We start from the raw sequence: 26,348 nt of genomic DNA on the forward strand, positions 1-26,348 counted from the left end.
CTCACATAGCCAGTGTCTTCACACTCGGTATGAATATTCTGGATAGATTGGGTTTATTTTCTAATCACTGCAGTGCCAGCATGGCTGGAGAACAGCGGGGAGTTGGAACACACTGACGCTAAGAATCAAGAGCATTGTCAGTTTTCACACAGGATGCAACAGAGATGAATTTTAAAACGTATTTTCTTCAGTTGAATGACTGTTTATCATCCTGACTTGGTTGTCAATCAGGTACTACAGGAGACTAAAATAGACATCTCAATTGATCAAAAACAAAACATTGTTTTTCTAGATATACTTGCTTCTCTGTATGTGAGTTTGCAACATCCAGGAGTTAACAAGCATCTTTGTGTCAATCCCAAATCAAATGATGGATTTCAGTTGAGTCATGGTGATAAACAATCTCCTGCGACATTCTAAACCTGGAGCAAGTGTGTGTGCGCTTATACTCGACCACACGCAGCTAAAAGAAAACGGCAAATGTTAATCTTAAATGGCTATCCACTGTTTTTCCTTTTAGATTCTTTCTCAGATTGAACTTGGTGGTTCTGTTGACACGCTCGTCTCCCTTTACAAACTACTTCTGACATGACTGCTGACACGCCTGTTTGATGCCCGCCACACTCTTGTCTTTCTCAATTTTCAATCTTTTTCTTACCACATCAATCCATTTTGCTGACATTAATTTACTTTTCACGTCAGCCTCTTATTTTCCCCAGCAGGGCCATGAGCCTCATTTCTCTTCCTCTTTAGTTGTCAATCCTTTTTGATTCAGCGGAAACTTGACATTCCCTGGATGCTCTATTTAAGTGTTTTTCTTCTCTTTTATATCACCCACTTTGCCTCCCCCTCTTTTTCTAAATCCCACCAATAGCTTCACTGTTGCCTGTTGTGTATGTTGTTCTTCAATGTCTCTCGCCCTCTCTTCTGTGCACCTCTTGTTGAACCCCTCTTTCTTCACTGAACTCTGTTAGGAGCTATACTTGCAGGCTGTGTTTGCTGGGTGTGTGATTGATGAAAGTGCTGTTAAACAATAATGCAAAACTAAACCGACTGCATCTCTATCCGTCATCTAATTTCCCATCTTAAGCCGCATCTACACCAGGCCACAGAACATTGATTTTCAACATTAAGTGTCGCTGGCATTTTTATTTATACTCCTGAGTACAGAGGCGTGGGTGCCCATGCACAGATACACATACAGGACACACACACACATACTAAAGTTATTCCCTTGTTAATATATATGCTTCTGAGCAATACTGGTGATGCAATCACGAGTGATTCAACTGCAGAAATGTCAAAGAGATTAAACTTTATCGCACCCTCTCTTCATCTCTTCCCTTTCAGGGTTTCCTGAATGCAGTGTTTGAGAGGCTAAAGCAGTTCTTGGAATGCTGTGAGTACTTGTCTCTTTATCTTTCTTGGATCTCTGATCCGAGGCTTCTCCCTATGGTAAACAAACTCAGTAGCCGGTGCTTAATCTAATGCTCGCTGAAAGCGCCTACTCAAAAGTCTAAGACACTTTACGATACCCAAAGTCAAGGTCTCATGATAGCAATGCATAATGTAAGTGTCAAATTTAAAGTGTAGGCCGAGTCATCCTAAGGGGCTTAGTTTTTAAACTTCTAAACCAGGAAACCCAAGACCTCTAAGTACAACTGTACGCCCGCTAATTAAAATGTTCAAGTCTGACTCGAGGAAAGACAATCTTTGTAATCTTAAGAGAGTTAAGATGTTAAGGAAACATTGAAATGTGTCTTCCTGGAAAGTCTTTGATGGTGACCTGAGCTCATCCTGAACTAGTCACTAGGTAACATTTTCCAAAAAATGATTAAGTGATCTTACCTTTCTGTCTTTCCTATCAAATCAAACATGATTGTCTCCTTCACTAATATTCCATCAGTTTACATGTAAAACATTATCCCTTACCGTGTTGTGTGCCAGCCCAACATTGTTCTTTCACAGGAATGACCCTATATAGACCCCCTTTGTTCCTGACTATTAGAAAGTACTTCTGTACTATGGACCTTTTTTGGCGTCTGAAACTATGGTACAGCAACTACATTTAGCAGCTAGTTCCTCTGGTTGAAACGCATTTAAAGCTCCCGAGTTATTCAAATTGTGACACACTTTGAGTGGTAGCCGTTCAGTTGCAGCTATGTTGGCTCACTTTCACTGTCCGATTTCTTTATCACTGGTCCTTTCTTCTTTTCCATGCACGTTTTTCATGTCAACACCCAGCGAGGGAAAGGAAAATCCCTGACACTACTCCACAAACTGCAATAGCGGCAGATGTTAGTAAAAATATATTTGAGATATCAGCCACAACTATCACTTCCAATATTTACTCTGCTGATGGCAATGGAGACAGTCAGGGTCCTGTTGGTATTTGGGCCTGGCAGATATGGGGAACGGCAAGGCAGCTCACAGCCGAGCTGGGGAGAAATATCAGCTCTGCACAGACAGATAAGGTCAGCTATATAAACTGGTGTTTTTTTGCTGCGGTCTTTGTGGTCCATTCAGATGTCTGGCTCGCCCTGCTACATGTTTATCCTCCAACTGAGGTCACTTATCCATTTCTGTCAGTCACAACATTGTTGAAACTTTTTTTCAAAGTTAAGTATTTGTCAGAAATAATGCATACATTCTTTTCTATCCATCTCTGTCTATGGATTTTATTAGCAGGTTTTGTTGGTTTAAATCTGACCTCATTGACTTTGATGACTTTACGCAACATCTGCTTAACAGCTGTCGTACGCTTGCGAACAAGGAAACATTGACACAAAGTCAATAAAATGCTCTACATAACCCCTTAAATCTGAAACAAGCAAGACAAAGTGATCTTTGAGCCAGCTGACCTTTTTAATCAATCTAGTGTCACTTTGAATTAGTAGTGGCTGATGAATGAATGTGTTTAGGAATCAAACCACATGGGACATCTTAATTCGCATCCAGCAGTGGTTTTATGGAGTAAGTCAGAGGGACTGAGTCATTCTTCATTTTTGAGTTCTTTTATTACTGTATTTTATTATATACACTGACGTAATGGGCCCATTGGACTCTCACAAGACAGCAAGGTGAAGTGAACATTTCACCGTAAAGTGGAAAAGTTGCTCGTAGTAAATTAGGATACGTTACTCTCTGCACGTTTCTTGACCACCTACTTCTTTCTCTTACTGTCCTCGTAATCTGGCTCCTACTCATTCAAGTTTTTTTCCCTACCCTTTTATATAATGTCCATCATGGCTATGTTGATGAGATCAGACGGTGCAGTGTACCCTTTGTGAAGGCGTAGGCTAAATACTTCAGGAGAGAAAGGTTCAGTAATCCAACACATCGTGCTGATGTTCTGCCTGTGTGTGGGCATTAAATCACTGTTAACTCACGAATCCTCAGATATTTGACAAATCAGCCCACTTTTTCTTCTTTTGAAACTAAAGTGTTTCTATTGCCTAATCAAGAAAGTGAGTAAGCATATTTCCCAAAATGTCAAACTGTTACTGTTTACTTAAAATCCATTGGATCCAAAGGCGTATACAAAAGAGGCTCACTCAGATTGTCATAGAAAGAACGTTTTAGGCAGGAGCCACATTTTAAGATCAAAATATAATTCTGATTATTTCTGCCGACATCATGAATATAAATTAGAATTTATTTAAATGAAAGTTAGAGCAAATTATTGCTAATAATTTATATGTATTGCCATATTATTACTCTCTTACTTACTCTTATTATTCACAAACTTAATTACTTGGATTTAGATTAAATAACCATTGCCAAGTAATGCTAATTATATTATGTTAAGTATCCTGCTGTGTAACAATACTGCGTTTTGTGTTTCAGGTCGGCAGGTTGGTGCAGACAGCACATGCAGAGAAAAGCTGGAGAAGATGATCATACTGTACACTAAAACTGTGAGCTGATAATATACATAATTATAAATGACAAATGTCCGTTTCATCGTTAATGAATAGGTTGCATGTTTGTATAAAGGACGTTGCAGACCAATTATAGTGTATAACACATGTTTGTCTTTCCCCTGTCCCTTTTCTACGTTTGTCCTTCTGTACTTTTCTTTCCTCCCTTTCATGTAGTTGTTAGATTTCCTGGAGTACCATCCATGTGCATTTATACCCCTAATCCAGCGTTCCCTGGAATTTGCCGTCAGCTACCTGTTCACACCTGCAGGGGAGGGAGTGACCTTTGAACGCTTCATTGTTCAGTGCATGAACCTCATCAAGATGATTGTAAAGAATGATGCCTACAAACCTTCAAAGAACATTGACGGTAGGATATGAGAAGCAGGGAGGGGGGAGAATAAAAGATGAATGAAGCGATAACACGAGGGAGTGAAGTTACATGGTTAAACGTGTGATAAGAATTGCAGACATGATTGTGGAGAAAGAAGAAATGGAAGCCAGACAATCAAATCTGAATTTTAAGGTTCTGAATCAGAGGCAAACAGAAAATGACACTAGCTCTTCAAAGCTGATCACTGACAGTGCTTTTGAAAAACACAAAGCTGTAATACCATCAGCGCCACAGTACCTCACCGTGGCTCGTGTTTATTTCAAGCTGACAGAGGCCTCCAGTGCTTCATTAGCCGTGGAGCACAGCACGCTGTCTTTGGTCTGCCAGCTAGTATAGTCTTTGGTGTGACTTATTGAAGATCTTTCTTGTAAGCAATCTTCGACAAGGAGCAGAGCCACGTTTTTTTGTGGATGTTGTGTTAATGCTTGGGGTTCAGTCGACTGTTTGAGTGTGCCGTGGCGGCAGAGTGAAGTTCGACTTCAGGTTGGCTTTCCGTTTCCAAACGGCAAAACAAAGTATTTTCATTAGCAGGGTTACATAGTTAACTGGACTGACCCAGCTTAGCTCGGAGCAGCCGTCAGACTTATTTATTCAGCCCATGCTGTCAGTCAAATAGACAGACAGGAAGACCCATGTGTGTCGGAGAGTATTGCAACAGGGCGCCTAGTACTGTGCAAGAAGTGAAATGGAGGTCAGGAGCCACGGGTACATTAGAGGTTTAAAAGTTTAAATGACGAGCAATGCAGCATGCAGACTACCGAAGATGACTCGCAGAAGATTACTTACACTGGTCCTTTTACTATTTAGTTCACCATTTTGAACAAAGGATTTTGCCTGAAATCAAGTATGCAGCCTACTTTTTATGTTTTAAAATCTTATATGTGTAAATGACTTGGTAATCATCATTTTGATATTGCTGTGAATTCCACCACAAATTCAATTTACCCCCTGAAGTGTGTACCGGTGAAGCTAGTAGTGTTAATATCGTGGGCTTTTTGTTTGACTGATAAATAGATAATAAATTATCTTTCTTTACTTAAATCTTTCCGTTTTCTCTCTTTTAATCTCCCGCCCTCAGACAGTAAACCAGAAAGTCTGGAGGCTCACAAGATCAAGACTGCATTCTTCACACACCCCACTCTGACGGAGATTGGACGCAGACTAGTCTCACACTACTTCCTTCTCACAGAAGAAGAGCTGGCAATGTGGGAAGAAGACCCTGAGAGCTTTGGTAATAGCACATCCCCAGATACACAGGCCGGATCCAAATATGCAGACTTATCACGACCTGCAGACTGCCAGTGTTAAATGGCATGTTCAGTTCAGAAGAGTCAGGTAGCCAATTCTACATTTCTTGAAGTCAGTAAGGTCGCTTTGGATGCAGGCCTCACCAAACTTAATTGTGTAGGGTTGATGCTGTATACGTGCATTAAAGTTAACTAATGAATACATAGATAATAGCTCTAATAGTGATTTTTATTACATTTTTTAAATATGTTTTATATGATAATCAAACAATTATTAAAAAATGTTCACAACTTTCTCCAACATTTAGCATCAACAGTGTTAATGCTGTGCTATTCAAAGTAATGACGCATTTTGTTATGCAGATCAAACTTTATACACCGAAGCTGAGATTCATCTAAAGCTGCCATACTCTAAGTAAAGATGTTGGAGCTATGGTATAGATTAAGATATCCGTAACAGTTATTTATTTTCCTTGAAGCCCAGTGCCCTCGCAAACTTGATTTAATGACACTGACCACTCAGACACCGCTTTATAAATCTGAGACCACAAGGGCCCTTGAGTGGTGACATTTATACTCGGTTGTACAGTCAAAGGTCCAAAAACAAGTGTGTATAAATACATTTGCACTTTTGCTCAGACAAGATGTACAGTGTTTCTACTCCAGACCAACATCTCCTAATGGATAACCATTTGTTATCTCAGAATATAGCTCAGGCCTGTAGTAAAACTAGCTACACAGTCCTCCGTTAGCGGCCGCTCTTCTGATCTCTCACATTTCTCTTCTCTTCTAGCTGTTGAAGAAACAGGTGGTGACTCTTGGAAATACAGTCTACGGGTAAGTAAAGACGCGCACACACACTGCACCCGTAAATCCATTTTAATACAATAACAGAAGAAGGTTTCAATTTAATGGAATTGCTGCAATATTACTTTTTTCTCAAATATTTTCCAGTGTGCTATATTTTCAAGAAATCTAATTATTTTATATTCGGGCCCTGAGCAGGCTCTATACATTGCAGCATCCTAAAACATTTAGTGGTCCCCAGGGCTTTGGCACATATCTCTCAGGCAGTGGTGTGTCGTCAGCTGTTTCTGAGTCATGACATAAACTCCTGCTCAAGGTCTTATTTTTTCTGTCAACTCCTCATTTCTCTTCCTTTCCTTCTGTGTGTTGAGCCTCATCTTCTAGCTTTCATCACTTCAGATGACATCCTTCTGTTCTGTGGTTTAAAAAAGAAAAAGAGTTAACCAAAGTATTCATTCATTGAACCTCAACTTGTTGTAAAAGTTCTTATTTACTCAAAACACATTGCAGCATCACAAATTGTGACATACAGTCTGAGAGCGTGTTAGTTAGCTAATGACTTAACAATTTAGAATTCTCAGTAGAAACACTAAGCTGTTATTTATTGCATTATCGTTACTTTTTCTTAGGTCAGTGTTGGGGAGTTTTTGTTAGAAATAACTGATAAACACCAGCTGCCCTATTAAAAGGGATTTCATTATAAATTGTAGTGGAATGGCCTAGGAGTTTTAAATAGTCTTCTGTTTTAATTCATCTTTCTCACATACTTTAAAAGTTCATTATATGATTGGAATTTATAATGTAGAGTTTGCAAAGATACATGTCTAAAGCTCTGCAGATCTACATAAAGTACGAGTACCTGTAGAGGTTGCAGAGGCTAATTCATTATTATTACTTTTTATAATACACTCTTAATTCAGGAACTTTTCCCACACAGTGTGCGTCCTCTTTTGACCTGATTACTAGCACATCGTGGTGCTCAGGGTGGTCTCCATCTATCCCTCCCATGGTCACCAATTCTAATGGCTGATTATAGATTACCTTCCTCTATCAATATCACCACATGTCTATATTTGTTTCCAAAAGAATAAGGGTTTGTGTTTGAAAAGTCAATCCAGCTTCACAGGATTAAGACAAAGTGTCATCTGACCTCTTGCCACCAGGGTGGAAAAGGTCATACCTGCAGTACATGCTGTGAGATGTCAGACACATGCACATGTAGCACACAACATGTGTTCATGAATCGGCTCAACCCATGTCGTCAGATTTCTTACACCTTTATTTAATATTGATTTTTTTTTATGTGACATTTTGAACCAATAAACTACTGAAGGTGCTTCCATTTCACTATTTAAACACACAAACTCACAAATCCCCTACAATTTTTCACATTGACCTTTTATTGATCCGGGAGCTCAAGGCATTGATTTCCCTTGTTTGTCTGCGTTTGTGCATGAGCCTCTTTGTATGGAATGTATTTGGTGTATAAAATGTATTTGGTGTATAAAGAGGGTGTGCAACATTACTTGTTCATGTGATTTTCTTCCTCACCACCACAGAACCAAAACAGGCTGGGGAGAGCTGGGAGAAAAACAAAATGACATCTACACTCAATGATGCAAATTCACCGTCTTTCTTTTTGTCCCCTCTGCTCTCTTTTCCTCTATTTAGCCTTGCGCAGAAGTATTGTTCCTGGATATCTTCCACAACTACAACCAGACGCTGATACCTGTGCTACTGGATATGGTTCAGAATCTCCAGGGTCAGTTAAATGTCAATTGAAATATTATTTTATAAGAAATATGACCTCTAACGTCCTTTCAATACAAGGAACGCGCATGCACTCATTGCCGTCTTATCCGGTACACTTAGCTTAAACTATTGCTTCTAATATAGATCTTACCTTCAAAAAGTTCAGTTCATGTAAAAGCTGTTTAAATTCAATGTTATGGTCATTTCGGAGGCTCTTGGATTTGTATTTCATCTCTTTTTGAATGATGAATTCATTTGAATGCATTCGTAATGCAAAGTAATTGCCTTTCTGTTTAAACGATGCCATACAGATAAGATCTCCTTGCACTGCGCATTCAAAATGCCTCTGTTGCCCTGTAACACAAAATGGGCCTCAGATGTCAGACCCCATTCGAATCATGAAATGTAGCCTAGGCTCAGAGTAAGTGATGCATATTTCATATATCAAAACACAGCAAAGCGTGTAGGTTTGTATTATGTTTAACATGCAATATAGGCTTGACAGCACCTTCAAGTTCCCTGGTGACAACCTCCACCATTACAGCTCTCACACCAGTCAGTCACACACACACACACACACACACACACACACACACACACACACACACACACACACACACACACACACACAGGTCCCTGGTGGTACTGGGGTGTAGATCTTGTTCTGTTTCTGAATTAGCGACGCCATCGCTCAAACTGGCGGATTGCTTCTGGCCTATCTCCCAAGCTGCTTTTGTTTTCAAGTGACAGAGTGGAAATGGGTTCTGCTGGAACAAGGAAGACGCCAGATTGGTGTAATTCTATGGTTGAAGGGAGGAAGCTATTGATTTTGAGAACTGAGTACACAACAAGGACTAACAGAGAGGGAGAGAACAGACCAGTGAAATGATTGAGACAAGACTGATATAAGGAAGTCAAGGACGCTTTAACCGTGTGATGATGTGCTCACTGGGTCCATTGAATCCTACAGATTGTCTGTTGTTTTTGAAAAATGTTTGAACTGTATGCACATTACTATAACCAAAACAAATAATGCAGGGTATCTATCTGTCTTTGCAGGCCCAACCAATGTGGAAGACACTGCTCAGTTGCTAATGAAGGATGCAGGTGAGTCAAAGGCTTCACCTACTGCGTCAATAACGGCTGTTATCCGTCATGCCAGGTGAATTAAATGACTGATTTGGACTCATAAGAAGAGTCTGTTTTAGTTAAAATTACTATTTTAGCTTCAACACAAAATGTGGAGGTTGTTAAATTTGCCTTAATGAAATTCTCCAACCACAATCCCAAACAATGCAAACAGATGGAGAAGGAAGAGCAGGGTAAATTGAATGCATAACTATATCTTGGCTGAAAATGAATAAGTCTAAATAAATAACCACATGACAATGATAATTGTACCTAATAGATTCCCTTTTTTAGTTTCATTTTTATAAATTAATCCATTGTTGGTATACTGCTCTCACTCACTTAATCTCTTATGTCCCTGGGCATCTTGTTCCCCTCTCTTTTTCTTACACCCCATCTTTTTCCTCTCTCTAACTCCTTAGTATTTATAACTCTGTGGCAGGTCAGGGCTGCTTCTCTGGTGGTTTTATGGAATACACAACTAAATCACAGACAGTTGGGATTGCTTGCTATTAGGGCCTCTGCTAAAGCTGGATGCCCACAGAGATCTCAGCGGTCTGCTGACAGTGTTGATAAAACAGCAGACATCACAGGATGATGAAGCGGTGCAGTGACATATCATTTTGACTGAGCGCTAAAGCTTGTTGAAGAGCCAAAGGGGCACTTAATAACAGCAGGTGATGATTTATTAATGAGTCAATAATTATAATGGTGCTAATACAGGCCTAAGAGCTTAATTATACTGCTGTAAAACAGGGTATCCTTAATGAGCTGAGTCAGTCAGTTCATTAGTCCAGTCTGTTGAAACTCTGAGTCAGTATAAGTATGCTCTGCTATTTTATAATCTTCAGTGGGGCTTAGATATTTGTGTTTATTGTGGCACTGGGGGCTGTACGGACCGTGTCATTTTACGTTTTGATAGTTTGTATGTTGGCTTGGGTCTGGGCGGCAGAGACGAGCGAACAAATCATGTGTTTGTTTCATCCTCCGCGCCTCCATAACACTGCTTCCCAGTAGGGGACCACACAGCCGCTCTGGCAGCTTGAAGCCGGCTGGCAATTATCCCAGCACCGGTAGTCGCAGCGGGCTGAAGGAGTGCTCGGTCTATCCTGTGTAACGGCAGCAACAGAAAGTTTGACGATCCGGCGGGCAGTCTGCTAAATCAGTGCTATCTGCTGACTTCTAACAGGAGATCTGTCCGTCTCCCGTCTCTCTCGCAAATGCTCTGGGCAGAGCAGCCTCCTGGCGGAGCAGCCTCCCGGCGGAGCAGCCTCCCGGCAGCGGTGGGGACAGAGCGATGCTGCGAGTCCTTTTCTCGTTTCTGCCACTTTAGATTTAATCAAAACAAACTATCAAAACGTGCAGGGATCATGGATGTAATGTTGACAAGCCCTAAATCTGCCCGAGTCAGGCAGCTGTACTTCTGAGTGCAGACTGCCGCTACAATGACTCACTATTCATCCGAGACATTACGGGCCGCAACTGTCGGTTAGCTAGTTACAGAAGATATCTCTGCAATTCAATACATAGACGTCTTTGACAACGTCAACACTGTTACCTCTTCATACTCAGTTGATCATATTAGTTCATTGTTTTAATTTTTAAAGTTTAAATTCTGGCCTATCTTACACATTGAACCTTTAGAAGACGGTGCACAGTAACAATGATAATAACAATACAACGATAAAAACTTTTATAATAATCAGTTTTATTTACAGACGGTCTTGTTATATCTCTTTCTTTGCTTTGGCTTTTCTTTCTTTCTCTCTCTCACATACACAATCACACACACTTGCATGAAGATGCTGTAGATCCCAGTATGTTGTACTCTTGCACGGTGCCAGCCATGCATAATACTAGAGAATTAAAGTAATGGGAAGATTTTCAGATCCTCTCTGTTAAATCTTCTCCCATCTCGGTCTTTGTTATTTTTTCCTCCTTTCCTTTTTGTTTACTGCCCTTTTTAAGGCCTTGTTTATACTCCAGTCCAAGTCAGACCTATCCACATTGTATCCAGATTGATATAACTATTTTTGAGGTGGTTTGAAATCCAATTTCAATCTTAATCTGGATTTCTAAAAATGTGTCTCAGTCCAGACCCTCTGGCTGCTCAAATTTGAATTCCAGAGTAATTTTTGACTCACTAGCAACGGGACACACGCACACCACACGCACACCGCACTTCCATCACACCAGAACGGTGTGATGGAAGTGCGATGTGCGTGTTGTGCACATCGATTTGACAGCACGATTGTTTGAAGGGCAAAAGGATTTCTCATGTTTCCGTGTTGGAAAGCTGGCCCGCGTCACTATTGTAGCTGCGTAGTAACTGACGCCTAAGTCGTTACATCAACCGATGCAGATCTGATCACTGATCACAAATATCAGTGCGGACAGTCTGTGTTAAAGATCTTAGAGAAACAAATTGGATTTGCCTGCAGTCTAAATGTAGCCTAAATGATAATGTTTTCTGACTTTTTTATTGTGGTTGTTTTGTCCGCAGTATACAATGCAGTGGGACTAGCAGCTTATGAGCTGTTTGACAACGTGGACTTTGACCAGTGGTTCAAGAATCAGCTTCTTGGAGAACTGCAAGTCAGCCATCACAGGTATTGTGTTACTGTTGCATTTCTTTTGGAACGTTCACAGATTTATCTCAGCATAATTTAATTTCCATTTGTCATGATATTTAATATTTTATTGTATCATGAAGTACACAAAGTGAAGGTTCATAAAATATTTACTACTGAAGAAAGCTATAGGAGTTCAGGGTAGCGGTGTAAATCACAAGTTTCATCACAAGTTTCATCACGATTATTTGGACAGCGATACAATATTGACTCATGGCGACAACAACAGCAGTTTTTCTCTTTTGTGATAACTTTGGGGATAAACCCCTTCACTTTAATCAGCAGGTTGCAAGCAAGACATGGGAGCTTGGCTTGGGTCTTGAGGAGTTATAATTAGTTACTGCTACTCGTCGTCACACACATTTGCTCTCTATCGACCGCACACACAGCAATGTTGAGCTGCTAGCACCGCTCACTACCAGCGCCAGCACTGCTTTATTTCTAGATGTTTTCACTTTGCATCCATGACATTTGATCGTTGATCACCCTAGCTAAGGTGTATGAAACAACACAGAAACCTAATACGAATGTTTTTGAAGCCTTTTTTAATGGTTGGTTTTATAGGCTTGAAGCAATAATAATGAAACTTTTACTGTACATGAGTCCACTCTCAGACATGAGTAGTGTGTCTGATGCATTGCATAGTTAACATACCTATCAGTATAATTCAAGCTAATAGACTATTAACCTCTGTCCAGCTATTGATTTTCTGTCAGCAGCAGTCAATGCATGCCAAAAGGCTCATAATTATCTAACTGATGCTTGGAGTCAATGTCTGTTATAGTCACATTAACAACCGCTGCTTGTATTCACACAATCACTCAAGCAGCAGTGAAACGTATGTAACCTCGACTCAACAGCACCAGCATCATAATTCCAATTTTAATTCGACTTGAAAAACGGTAATACAGCTCCACAGACCTCATCGCAGGACAGACAAATGCAGTAACAATAAATAGTTAGCTGATAAATGATTGCATTTAAAAAATCAGGGGAAAGTGTAGCCAGAGGGGAGGCGGTGACAGTACGGTAATATGATGAACAAAGAAGTGCCCCGTTCACACAGACCCCCAGGACCATCAAAACAAAAAGCCTGCAGCACTCAAAAGGCCGGCCACTCATGCTGGAGCTGACATCAGAGTGGCTCTGCTCTGACACAGTGCAGGTGCGAATAACCCTTCCACTTTGTACTTGCGAGATCCTTATTGCTTTGGTCTTTTTGAAGTTCACTTCACCCCCACACTCATATTTGCCTTTTTGATTTTCAAAGTTTTACTTTTACTTTACCTTATTTCATGAATTTTAACAAACTGAGCTCATCGTGACTTGGGATGTTAGTCAGGTCTCACCCTAGGACAGGAGTGCTTCAATAAAAACATCCCGAAAAAAACAAATGGGATGCAGCCAAATGTTGCTCTGTTGCTTATTCTGTTTCTTCTGCACTCACAAACACCAATGCAAACACATGTACAATTTAAAAACTATGCTCCCCAATCACCTATAATAGAACAGAAAACATAACAATATAATATTGATAAGTAGAAAAGTTGAACAATAATAATAACCAGATAAAACACCCTGTTGGCTCAGACTCACAATCCTCTTTTTCCACAATTTCTCTTCCTCAGCTACTTCTAGTTCTTGTTTTGCTTGATTTATTTGACATTTTTATTGCTTTATTTATGTTTCCTATTTTAGTTTTAAAGTAAAAGTAAATACATGAATGAACTAGCAAAGTGTAAACATGAAGCACAATCTCGACCATGATGTCGTCCCAATACAGAGCTACTCTCAAAAATACACTTGCTGTGTTGATAGCAGTAGAAGTATGTCACCAAATGGAACAGTCTGGCTCCCGGCATACATGATGTCAGCTTGTGTCAACAGTTAATAGATCACTTACAGTGGTTTTACAACACTGCCCTAAACTGTTGTAAAATCACTGTAAATTACGGCCTCAAGTGGCCTATTGCTTTTATAAAACGGTTACTACATATACCTGGAAAGGTTTCATAAAATAAACGCACAGCAACAAAAGAAAACAATCATTTATTCATAACAAATAATTATTCTTCTGCCAAGTAATGACGCACCAAAAACACAGATACAGCAACAGATATGTTTAAAGATTAGGGTGATTATTAACATTTATCTGGCTCATTAATTGTGCACTTGTTGAAGTTTGTTCAATTACAGTGCATCTGAATCTAGAAGGATCTTCTGCTGGACTGTGAGAATATTGTTTACTAAGTTTACACGTATTTGCTTTTAACAGCAAAGCAAACAGCCTGTAAAAACAAACAGTATTTGCTTTTACAGGTCTGCTGAAACTTTGTTTACTGCTACTCTTGATAGCTGTTGAGTGAGTTGAATTGTTAGCCATCAGTCAGGGCCATTTGGGTGACTGATTGCAGTGGGTCTGGCTAACACAGTTGGAGCCACCCATGCAATCAAGTCTAAAATTTAAGAAAACAGTATTTGTTTAGAGCGGCAGCCTCATCTGACGAAGACTCGGGAAGACAAAGACAGACGGAGTCTTTCGCAGGAGTCTTTTGTGGGAGGACAGGTGGGAAGCACAGCCAACACTAACTGTGCTAAGTATCTCGTTCTGCTTGCTTTTCCGTCGAGAATTCAAATGTGTATACTTCCCATTCCTGTTCGTGTGTCCTCGTAGACATTACAGGCCCCGCACATGCTCACAACACTACCATAACCTCTCTGCTTTACTCTATCCCACCCACTCTTCTCATACCCAACACTTTGTCACAGGGGGCCTGAGGAACTGTCAGTCAGATACTCACAAGGTTGAGTTCACCACAGGCTACGCCTCCCAGCAATCCCTTGACTTTCTTGCTCTCACCCGGAGCCACTGGTCTACTGATCTCCCTCAAATGGAGAAAGATTTCTCTTTACCTATTGCCAGACTTCACTCACTCGTCTTTCAAATTTCATGCCGTCACTGTAACTAAGCCGGTTACATAAAACATTGTTGTTCTCTACCATCCTCCAGGTCCTTTGGGGGAGTTTTTTAGAGGAATTGAACGTTCTATCTAATATCCCTGAAAATAGCCCTCCAATTGTAATTCTCAGTGACTTTCACATCCAGTCAGAGAAGTCAACAGACTTATTATCTCTCCTATCCACCTTTGCTCTCTCCCTGTATCCGTCCCCACCTACTCACAAAGTTGGCAACCACCTCAATCTCATATTTACCAGAAACTGCTCTACCTCAAACCTCTCTCTTACCCCGCTTCACATCTCTGATCACTTTTTCATATCCCAATCTAACAAACCTAACTCTCTGTAACTACCTGTTTGCCGTAATGTTCGCTCCCTCTCTCTTACCTCAGCCTTCCTCTCAGCCCTTCCTTCATCTGACTCCTTCTCACTCATGCTTGCCAACTCTGCCACAGACACTCTCCTCTCTACTCTGTCCTCCTCTCTGGACTCTCTCTGTCCTCTCACTTTGCTGCAGGTTTGCCAGTCCCCTCCAGCTCATTGGTTGGATGACTCAGTGTGTGCTGACAGAACCATCCTACGGGCAGCTGAAAAAAAATGGTGGAAATCAAAACACCCTGATGACCTCCTTGCCTTTCAAATGTGTCTCTCCTCTTTCTCTTCCTCAATTTCTGAAGCAAAAAGTGCTTTTTTCCAATTTAATATTCAAGCCTCTCTCCAACCCCAAAAAACGTTATCTTCTCCACCCTCCTCAGTCCCTCACCTCCTCCTTCCCTTCTACCATGCCACTTTGTCAACTACTTAAAAAAAACGAACTGTTCCAAACGAAGTTCTAACCCTCGTTACCTCTGCCCGTCCACTTGCACTCTGTACCATATCCCCTCTCACCAATCTATTGCTCCTGACCTTCTTCAGTCTATTGCTCCTGACCTTCTTCAGTCTATTGCTCCTGACCTTCCTTTTCTCACCCATCTCATCAACACTTTGTTAACAACTGGTTGCTTTCCAAACAATCTTAAAGAAGCAAGAGTGAACCCTCTCCTGAAGAAACCCACACTCAACCCTTCTGAAGTGAACAACTACCAACCTGTCTCTTGACCTTCTTCCATTTCTTTCCAAAATACTTGAACGTGCAGTCTTCAAACAACTCTCGTCTTACCTTCACCAGAACTACCTTATTGATCAATCTGTTTCAAGGCTCAACTGAGACTGCCCTCCTGGCTGTCACTGAGGAACTTCATACTGCTAGATCAGCCTCCCTCTCCTCTGTTGTCATCCTTCTGGACCTTTCTTCTGCGTTTGACACAGTGAACCACCAGATCCTCCTTTACACCCTCCAAGAACTGAAAGTCTCAACTCTTTTCTCCCTGCTCAAATCCTACCTAAAAGACCGCACATAGAGGGTCACTTGGAGAGGGTGTCTGTCAGACCTTTGTCAATTCACCACTGGAGTCCCTCAGGGCTCCTGCCCCGGGTTTCCTCCTCATTTCTCTGTACACCAATTCACTTGGCTCTGTCACTCACTCTCATGGCTTCTCCTACCACAGCTATGCAGATGACACTAACTGATTCTGTCATTTCCCAAGTCTGAAACCCAGGTGGAGGCACAAATCCCTGCTTGTTTGGCTGACATCTCTCAGTGGATGGCTGTACACCACTTGAATTTCAACCTCGACAAGACCAAACTGCTTTTCCTTCCGAGAAAGGACTCTCCCATCCAAGACCTTACAATCAACATCGGCACCTCTGTTGTTTCCTCCACTCGAAATGCAAGGAATCTGGGTGTGAAATTGGACTATCAACGGTCCTTCAGTGCCAGCATCACTGCAACAGCCCGCTCCTGCAGACACACTCTTTACAACATCCGGAGGTTATTGTTACTACAGCTCATCCAGAATGCTGCAGCCCGACTTGTCTTTAACCTATCCAAGTTCTCCCACACTACACCATTCCTCCGCTCCCTTCACTGGTCACCCTTCACAAGACTCTGGTGCTGGCCTACCATGCTGTGAATGGATCAGGCCCTTCCTACAGCCATGCCATAGTCAAACCCTGTTTGCTATCTTGGCTCCAAAATGGTGGAAAGAGCTCCCCATTGACATCAGGTCAGGGTACCTTTTTCCTATCAAGGGCCATTTTTTTTTTTCCATACTAATTATTGAACTCATAACCTCTGCAAAAATTTTTTAAGAGCAGCCCATTCTTTTATGCTGTGCAATCAGAAATCAGCAATCCTTTATTAGTCCCACAACGGGGACATTTATCTTGTCACAGCAAAAGAACATATGAAGTAAAAAGGCAGTAAACAATAATTAAATAGAATAAAAAATAATATAAGTACCAAGTGGTTGATAGAAAATAATATTGAATATTGCACATGGCAGTGATAATTGCACAAATTATAAAAAGTGAGTATTGTAAATGGCAGTGATAATTGCACAGCAGTGGTGAATAGTCTGTTCTTGGTGTGGTGGTCTACCTCTCTATCTTTCCATGTTTTCATGTTACGCTCTGGAGAGAGCTGCTTGTTGGGCCAAACTCCGCCGAATTGCGCTAGCTTTATCCAAACGCACTCGTTCTTTCAGCTCGTGCAGTTCGGCATGTTTCGTTCAGTAATGACGCTCGAGATTATTTTTAATCACCGCAAGTACGTCCGCACAAACTAGACACACTGGACTTTTACTTCCACAAAGAAATCATCGTTCGTCCAATTTCTCCTGGAAAGTGCAACATTCCACATCCACCTTTCTCTGTTTTACACTCGCCATGCTGCGTTCGCTGATGTCAATGACTGTCTCGTTTAAAATTGAAGTTTTTTGACATGACGTGACCACGTGATGACACGTTCTGCTCGTGTTGTGTTCAAGGACCCTAACCGTGGCCAGAAAAAACAGTTAGTCGTCCGTTTAAAATATTGGCCGTCTAGTTTTTTTTTTTGCTAGTGGATTTTTTTTGCGTGCGTAGGCCAATAAAAGAAATTAAAGAATGTATCACTTTAATTGGTTTGGTTTATTTGAAGCTAATGGTTGAGTTTTTATTCTATCGTGTCTGTTTGTTGCACTTACATCGGTTTGGCTTATTTTAACCTATTGTTCTGCACTTAAATGATTTCATCTATTTGTAGTGAATATACTTCCAAGATTCTTGCTGTTCAGAGTTGTATCCTCATGGTTGTTTACACTTATTTTAAGTCGCTTTGGACAAAAGCGTCAGCTAAATGAATTGTAATAGATTGTTCAGTCATATTAGCCCTCTTTTTTTCTGGTACAGGGGTGTTTGTCCTTGGACAGGTGCAGGCTCTCTAGTATAATGTTACGAGAAGAAAACAATAAAGTTCTCATGTTGCAGTTATTGTAACTGCACATGTATCTGGGGATGTCATAATACCAGAGATAGTAGTCGACACCTACACCAGTGAAATTCCACGATTCTCGATACCGATTTGTTACCACGGACAACAACAAAACAATGTATAATTCAACATAAACCCACTAACAAAAAACATTATTCAAACATAAAAAAAGGGAATGTAACAGGTCATAATTCCCTCTCCAATATCTATTTTATATTGCTGTGAAAACATCTTCAAACAATTGTAAACTTGAATAAGTTTCTCGCCAAAAACAACATTTTAAAATTAAACACATGATAATGTTTACTTCACCTTCACCACATACAATTTTTTACTGAATGGCGCTTGAATGCAGCTTTAATATATGTCCATAGCACCTCCAATACCGGCTGCTAAAAGCTAACGTGCTAGTGCTACTCCTGCAGATTCCGACACGGATTTGTGTTGTTTACAATGAAGCATTATCAGGTTTTATTGTTTACTGTTGGTTTTATTCTCCTTATTGAAATTCATTAAAAGATTAAGGGATTCAAGGTTGATTCATTGTCATTCTGCAACACAGTGTTGCACAATGGAATGCAGTTGCAGTCCATTTATGCTACACAAGAAAAACAAGACTAAACAAAAACAGTAATGCCTTTCTGTAGTGCAATTTAGGTAATGTAAACAACGTCAACAGAAACACTGTTGAATTCTCTGGGCTGATAATACGGCTGGCATAAGATACTTATCCTTAAAATGACAAATAATTTATTTGCAAAACAACAGAGAGGTCCTTGGATGATAACCCATTGATTTGTGCAAAGAGGATCATTTTGACTTTTTAGTAAAGCCAATGTTAGTTATATAAATGACAGTAGATAACCTTTTCAACTCCCATTGACTTCTCTGTGCTGGGGTGCTGAATCATACTGTGTTTTTGTCAGACTTAAGATGTTCCCACAGACTTTTAAAGAGGGTTATGCAATGAGAATGGATATTAAGTATATATATTCAGAATTAGTGATGTCTCTTGCTGAGTGTAGTTTCGTCTGTATAATCAGAGGCTTCTGTTTATTCTTTTAGCAGGCACGTGTGTATTGGCATACACATGTTCACACACTTGGTTGCGTGCTCCTTTGCCGAAACAATCTTGTCTTCACGCTGTCAGTATGTCATCATGTTTTACATCCTGCCACAATTCGATAAGTCATTCTCAACTCCCAGTGGATTGCATTAGTCTCAGACATTTGATAAAAAACCCTGCTGGTCAAATATATGAAGTCATCACATAGAGAATGCTCACATGCTGGATCAATGTCTGGAGAGGGAACACAATAATACAAAGAAGAAACTGCAGGAGATCATCAATAGGGCTTTTTGTGTTAATATTATTGATCTTTCCATAACTCAAGCATCTAGTCACTCAGTAACCACAGTAATTTAACCATTGACCTCCCACCCAGCCCACAAATTATTTCACCCTCGTTCCTCTCAAAGACTTTACATGTATTTGTATTTGTTATTATTTTTAAAGCAGCATCTTTTTTTAATGTTTTTAATTTTTTTTAAATTTTTTTTAGGTTAACACCATATTTCCCCGCCATAGGCTACAATCCATATACATACAAATGATCTGTAGGCACTGCAGGTTTATTTGCTATGCTGGGGAACTGAACTATGCATTATGTATGCTGTTTAATCATTCAGCGACCAGAAAGTTACAAATCCCTATTTCATACTACGGTGGCCCATGATTGAAAGAGCTGTCAGACTTTATGGCAGTGACTCAACAGGGACCTACAGTGCCTTGAACTCAAAGCTGACCATGCGGACATCAGTGTTTTGCACGACTGCTTAAGGTTTATAGGCGGATGTTCCTTTTTACTGATGCTGCTTTCAAGTTCATTCCAAAGGTGTTCAGGTGGATTGCTATCAGGGATTTGTGGGGACATTAAGAGTTATATTTTAGACTTGTGATAACTTGAAATGGTCTGTGCCAGATGACTTACCTCTACTTTGTTCAAGTGTTTTGTGCTCTGGTACATTCAGAAAAATGCCACTAATTCAAATCCTTTCTGGCACTCAACAATAATATATTTTTTCGATACATTTAAAATGAAATCGCATGTAGTCATTGCTTTTAAAAAAAAAAAATTCAACATGTTTTTGAAAGTTATTGTTAATAGTGGTTATTTATTATTAAAAGGAAGAACAAATTGGGGAAATGCTCCTTTTTGTCTCCGCTGTCTGGAGAGGCCTGTCTGTGTTCTCGAGAGATGAGAAGTTAGTGGTATTGAGTAGAGATCACGACTTAAGTTTGTACGTGTACTTAATATTCAAGCCTCTAACTATCTAACCTGCAAACTGATGGGGTGGTGATGCTGCCACCAGTGTACCCCTGAGCAAGGTACTTAACCCTGAGTTGCTCTAGGGAGACTGTCCCTGTACTTAGTTCACTGTAAGTCGCTCTGGATAAGAGCGTCTGCTAAATTACCTGTAATGTAATGTTAGTGGCGCACTTTTGCCAGGTGAATGTTTGTTTGGATGCTTGTTTAAGGCCCTGTCACACATATTGGTATGACAGAAACTTATGCCGCATACGAAAATTTGTCAGAGTCCAAATACGTCCATTTTTTCATCGGATCGGAAAAGTGAACATATACAGATACGCATGTCTAACCTATTGATATCGTATCACTTCCTAATACAAAATGTATCAGACGAATGCATAACGTACACAAAAATATGCCGTATACAGAATATCGGCAACACGCTGGTGTACGTAGATATAAGGTATAAGTAGTATTCGTTAAGAGCAGGCGGTGTTACGCTGGGGTGCGTTGTTGAACGCTGATGTTTTGAGCATGTTCAAAATTACCCGACGTGTGCTTCATAAGATATGCAGACGTTACGTGACGTTAGAATACGGAATACGTACGTGAATACTTACCTATGTAAAAATAGTACGTAAATACCTACGTGAATACCTACGTGACTACATTAGTGGTACGTTAGATATAGGCTACGTCGGCTGACTGTGAATCCTACAGCCAACTTATTGATAACGAGTGGATAACCTATTCCTACCCAATGATAACATTATGCCTGGCGACGGAGTAACTTATTAAACGTGTTTCTACAGTACAGCTAGCGTTCAGCATTCTAGCCGTTCTCCAGCATCAGCATGACGTGAACCAGATAGCACTTTTCCAGCTCCGTTGGCCACACGCTCTGATATGTTTCAATTAGGTAAGTGATATGCTATCAATGTTTGACATGCGTATAATAATTCCTTATGTATACGTTATTTATATGACAGCTACAAATCCGCTGTGGAAAAGTTGGACGTATTTGGACTCTGACACATTTTGAGCTAATTTTCATATACGCCGGCATGTTTCTGCCATACAGAACTGTGTCACATGGCTGTATGTCTGGCATGTTCGGCGTAACTGTCTGCGACATTCAAACAATCACAACTTACCCTTAATTTATATCAACCTATTGCCGATATTTCGTATACACCAGCATACGTTTCTGTCATACGGATATGTGTGACAGGGCCTTAAAGAAGCAAACGCAAAATGTGTGTTCATGTTTGTAAGTTATATGAGAAGAAGACTTAAGCAGGAAAACATGTGTGTTATGTGTTTATTCAAAGTCTGTTGCTCTTAAGTGTGACCATCTCCCCTGCCTATGATAGAACGCTGAAGTTATGCTTTGCAAGATTTGATTGGCTACACTTGATGGTATTTTGTCGAATTTATGCAGGGAGAGCCATCATGAACCTAAAAATAAATCCCCTTTTGGTGCCTGATTTATTTATTTTTTCTCAATGGAGAACTGAGGACAAGTAACATTTAGTTGCTGTTGCATGTACCTATCAATGCAACGGCATATACTTTATGCAAATGATGAGGCACACTTCTTTTGTGCAGGCAGGGTTCATTTTTCTAGTCAGTGTACAAACGCAAGCAGTCAATAGAAAACGGTAAAAGTCTTTCTCTGTGAATGTTAGACTTGGTTTCCTTACATTGTCCACCCTCTGGCTGCAAGATGGACATCTGTGTTTGTGTGCTGGACTGTGATGAATTTCTTCCAATTGCTCAAGTGTGCTGGGGTGAAGCCCATGTTGGAAGACTTGTCAATGGGTTTGTTTGAGTTTCTATTATGTCTTGGGAAATGTTTGCCGTATACATTCTGTTGCATTATCGCTGTTCTCCACTGCCAACAGGCTAGCACATACTTTGTGTTCATACTAATATAATAAAATGAAAGGATGTTAAAATCTTTCTTTGTAAAAAATTGATATATATAGGATTGCAAATTAACTCAATGTTGCATTTTTTATAATGCAGCCCACAAGTCCACTTAAGGATAGGACAAAAGAAAGTTGTATTGATCTGTGGACCGAACCAGACTTTTCAGACTGGAAGGGTGTTTATCCAAGAGTATAGCTTTTACATTCATCCCTGTCGGCACTACTTTAAAGCTGTACATTTCATAGCTACATAGCAATGTGGCTGAAATACTTCCCCAACTTGGCAATATCTTATGAGAAGCAGAAAAGCAATAATATTATTATATATGATATTATATATAATATTATATTATGTTATATTATATTATATATATAATATAACATAATATATATATATATATTATATTGTATAATATATATATATATATATATATATATATATATATATATATATATATATATATATATATTATTTTATCTGCACGCTTAGATTTTGACTCCTTATATTATATATTCCTTATATTTTCCTCCTTTCTGTGCCTCAAGTTGTCATACATGTAATAAGTCATCATAATAGGGAACAGAGACATGACAGCAAGTCATTATAAATGCGTATACAAAACATTCCTACTTGGACACAGCCATACAAAACCTTTATATCACTCATTGACATCCCAAAATACCCAGTGGGAGCTTTTTGTGTTACCTTGACAGACGGTGAGATAAAGATACAAAGTGTGTTCCACCATTCTACCCTCAGACTCTGCCAGCATGAGCTGTGAAACACTTTGGCATTTCAACATTGCCTTTTGTGGCTTGACCTTTTGCATGAATGTTTGTTAGAAAAGTTAGTCCCGCTCCTGGGTGACCAATAGAAGCTGTAAAACGACTTTGCTTTGGGCAGCTTGAACTTAATTTTCCCATCTTGCTAGTATTTGCCACTGGGGATGGATTTTTGTTGGCTTTACGCGCCGAACATAATTGATGTTCACATCAATTATGTGAATGTTGGCATGTTCACACAGGTAAAATGTGAGCAAAAATTAGCACCACGTTGGGTTTCCATTGTTGCTCATGTGTAAGCTGGTTAGCTGAATGAATCAGACTTTTCCCACAGGTGGGTTCATGACCCCCAATCTTGCAGTTATACCAGTCTGTGTAACTCTGTTTCCTTCCATTTCTCTTGTATCTGCTCCCATTGTGGCTCTCAAGGCCTGTCACCTGGTGTTGACACCACAATTCAGTGGATAGACTTCAAGTCCCAGTGAGTATACTGACATTTGCTCACAGTGCTGTAGCTAAAAGGCTGCACAGAACAGGGTTTTTCCTGGCTCAATGACACAGAGGTGCTGCCATTCGGATCATTAGCTGTGGTCCTGGACCCTGTACGGTCAAATGTGGCTAAATTGTTACACGGATAGTCTGTTGTGTCAATAATGTGAAGCCTTGGGTATTAAATGTTCATCTGCAATGTTCTGTAGTCCCAGTTATATTTGTTCCTCAAGTGTAGCATATCATATGAACACCAATCCTGATATAATACATTTCTTGAAAAACAATCAGATTCTACTGGCACAAAGTTGGATTTTAAAATTATTTTAATTCCTATTATTTGCTGTCATTAATATGTGTGGCAGTCATGTTCTACAGATGCCAGTTGAAAGTTTTGTATTTGATAAAGTAGGAAAAAAGTTGATAAAAAATAACCAACTCCTTTATTTCTTTTTATTCCACCGGTGTAAACAGACACACATTCCCGTCTTGTACTTCAGTCGCAGTACAAGACGGCATTCAGAAACACTGTGGCGCTTATTCAATGGTCTATTTTCATATCTAAGTCAGTGACAGACTTCATGTTTATAGGACTAGCTCCCACGGTCCAGCCAAAAACAAACAACTCTTTTCTTCCTCTGTGGCAGTTTTGGCTTCTTTCCTGGTTCACTACGCTGATTGCGATTCAGCACCACCGCGTGAGGGCAATACTGCAATTGCCGCTACAAAAGACTGAAATGGCGGCTGCCTCCATCCAAACAAACATTTCTGGTGATTTTATACTTCTGTAATAATATTTAGTCATGGATCTTCGCTGAGACTGTGTAAGAGACTCCTCATGTCGTCGGTCTGAAAACTATTTATCTTAAATGACCTTATCCAGATTCCAATTTACATGACATTTAATAAATTGGATTACTACAGACTACCAATAACCATACTATTTAAAATACTTATACTAAATATGAAAAGCATCCCACAAAGGCCTTAGACTTGCAATTTCCAGCTGCCTATTTTACAACACATTACAAAATCCCTAAACGTCTGCAGAATAGAAAGCAAAGGAACAGTGTGTCCACTTGTTTAAGGATATTGTGAAATTGGGATTCTGCTTTTCATTCAGTTCATATTTTGTCCACATGGATTTCTCATGTGTTTGCCAAAAGGATGAGCAAGGGGAACTGACAGCTGTGTGAAGTTATGTAGGAGGAAACTTGTTCACCGTAAATGAGTAATGTCTAACCTTTGACTGACGGACACGTACCTCTGTCACCCTTCCATACGTCTTTCCATCCTTTTCCCCCTTTGCAAGCACACTAATAATAGACTTTACTGGCTGTACCCTCTGCAGCTGAAGAAGATATTCTGTATTTGTTAGTCACAGACATGCACAAGCGCACCATTCATTATATTGCATGCAGAGTTGTGAAAACTAATCTTTTAGTCACTTCAACAGATGCATTGACTGAATAATAATCAGAATAGGGATTATGTCAGTCATAATGCGTAAATTGTGTAAGTCTTAACTCTCACAAAGAAACATATTGCCCAATGGTTGTTTACTGCACTATGTATAAAGAGAATAATGTGATTGTTTTTATTTACGTACCTTTTTGATAAACACGTTTTATTTGTTGTCTTAAATAATACACCAAGAAGAGCAAGCGTCCTGTAGAATGACCTTTCATGTGCGTTAGTTTGGCACAACAGATAATAATTTGTCATTTGATTATTTATTCTTGTCACCGAGTTGTTCTCTGAGCGTCAGTATTTTGTTGCTAAGCTGTTGTTTGGAACCTGGATATAGACGGAGCTCTTGGAATGTGCCCAGGGCTGTTGTCCATTGGCACTGCCGTACCTGCGCTATCATGTTGGAACCATCCCATATGTTGCCGTCTCCATAAAAGCTTGTAGAAAATCAGATCAGACTGCCTTTGTTTTCCTTTAAAAGTAATTGGATCATGGTTTATTCTCCTTGCATGCTCCACTGCTCCTGAGTAGTTTAACCCAGGAGCGTCTAAATGCCATCTTGTGCATTTAAGATGCTGAGAAATCACGTCCACGTGGCATTTAGCGTAATGTTGTAAGGGATGGTAATCTTCAGCCTAAGTTAAAGGTAATTAAACCAATTATCAAAACAAAACACAGAAACAAGCCTTTTTGCTTAATTACATAAGCAAACTCTTTCTCTCTATCCTTGCATGCCCATAAGATAACACACAGACGCATGCATACAGTGTTGTTTCCCATCTCCAAGTCCTGAGTCATGCTGTTGTTTAGTATCTTCTGGCTAGTGGCCCAGACTGTGGTCTCTCTCCCTGTGGACATTTGACAAGAAGACAACAAGAGTGTCATCCCCTATCCTTTATCCTCCCTTCTCTCTGTTCCTCCATCCGCTCATTTCTGTCAAGCCGGTCCTCAGGTACGAGGTCAGATGCAGAGGGACACTTCTTGCCTTACCAATACAACTGTTGAAAAAACATTTCCTAACATGCCGTGCCTCACATGCAGCACAAGGCATTTTAATTCTTGTCACACATTACTTAGCCAAGTAAAAAAAAAAAGAATCAAAAATGCACTGGGGCTATTTCCCTTATTTAGTTTTTCTGTCTCTGGTCACCATGTCTCATGTTTGCAAGCATGAA

At 40.0% G+C, this 26,348-nt stretch overlaps 1 protein-coding gene across 1 annotated transcript in view; it reads left to right on the forward strand.

The window, feature by feature from the left end:
• The window catches only part of ipo11 (importin 11), a 109,236-nt gene that overhangs the window by 18,548 nt on the left and 64,340 nt on the right, over window positions 1-26,348 (forward strand). The window contains 8 exon segments of the mRNA XM_029439353.1: window positions 1,351-1,399; window positions 3,847-3,917; window positions 4,098-4,290; window positions 5,393-5,545; window positions 6,355-6,398; window positions 8,040-8,130; window positions 9,180-9,227; window positions 11,752-11,857. Coding sequence (XP_029295213.1) covers window positions 1,351-1,399; window positions 3,847-3,917; window positions 4,098-4,290; window positions 5,393-5,545; window positions 6,355-6,398; window positions 8,040-8,130; window positions 9,180-9,227; window positions 11,752-11,857 — 755 coding nt within the window.

The sequence above is a fragment of the Cottoperca gobio genome, chromosome 9 (genome assembly GCF_900634415.1).
Source record: "Cottoperca gobio chromosome 9, fCotGob3.1, whole genome shotgun sequence".
Lineage (NCBI taxonomy): Eukaryota > Metazoa > Chordata > Actinopteri > Perciformes > Bovichtidae > Cottoperca > Cottoperca gobio.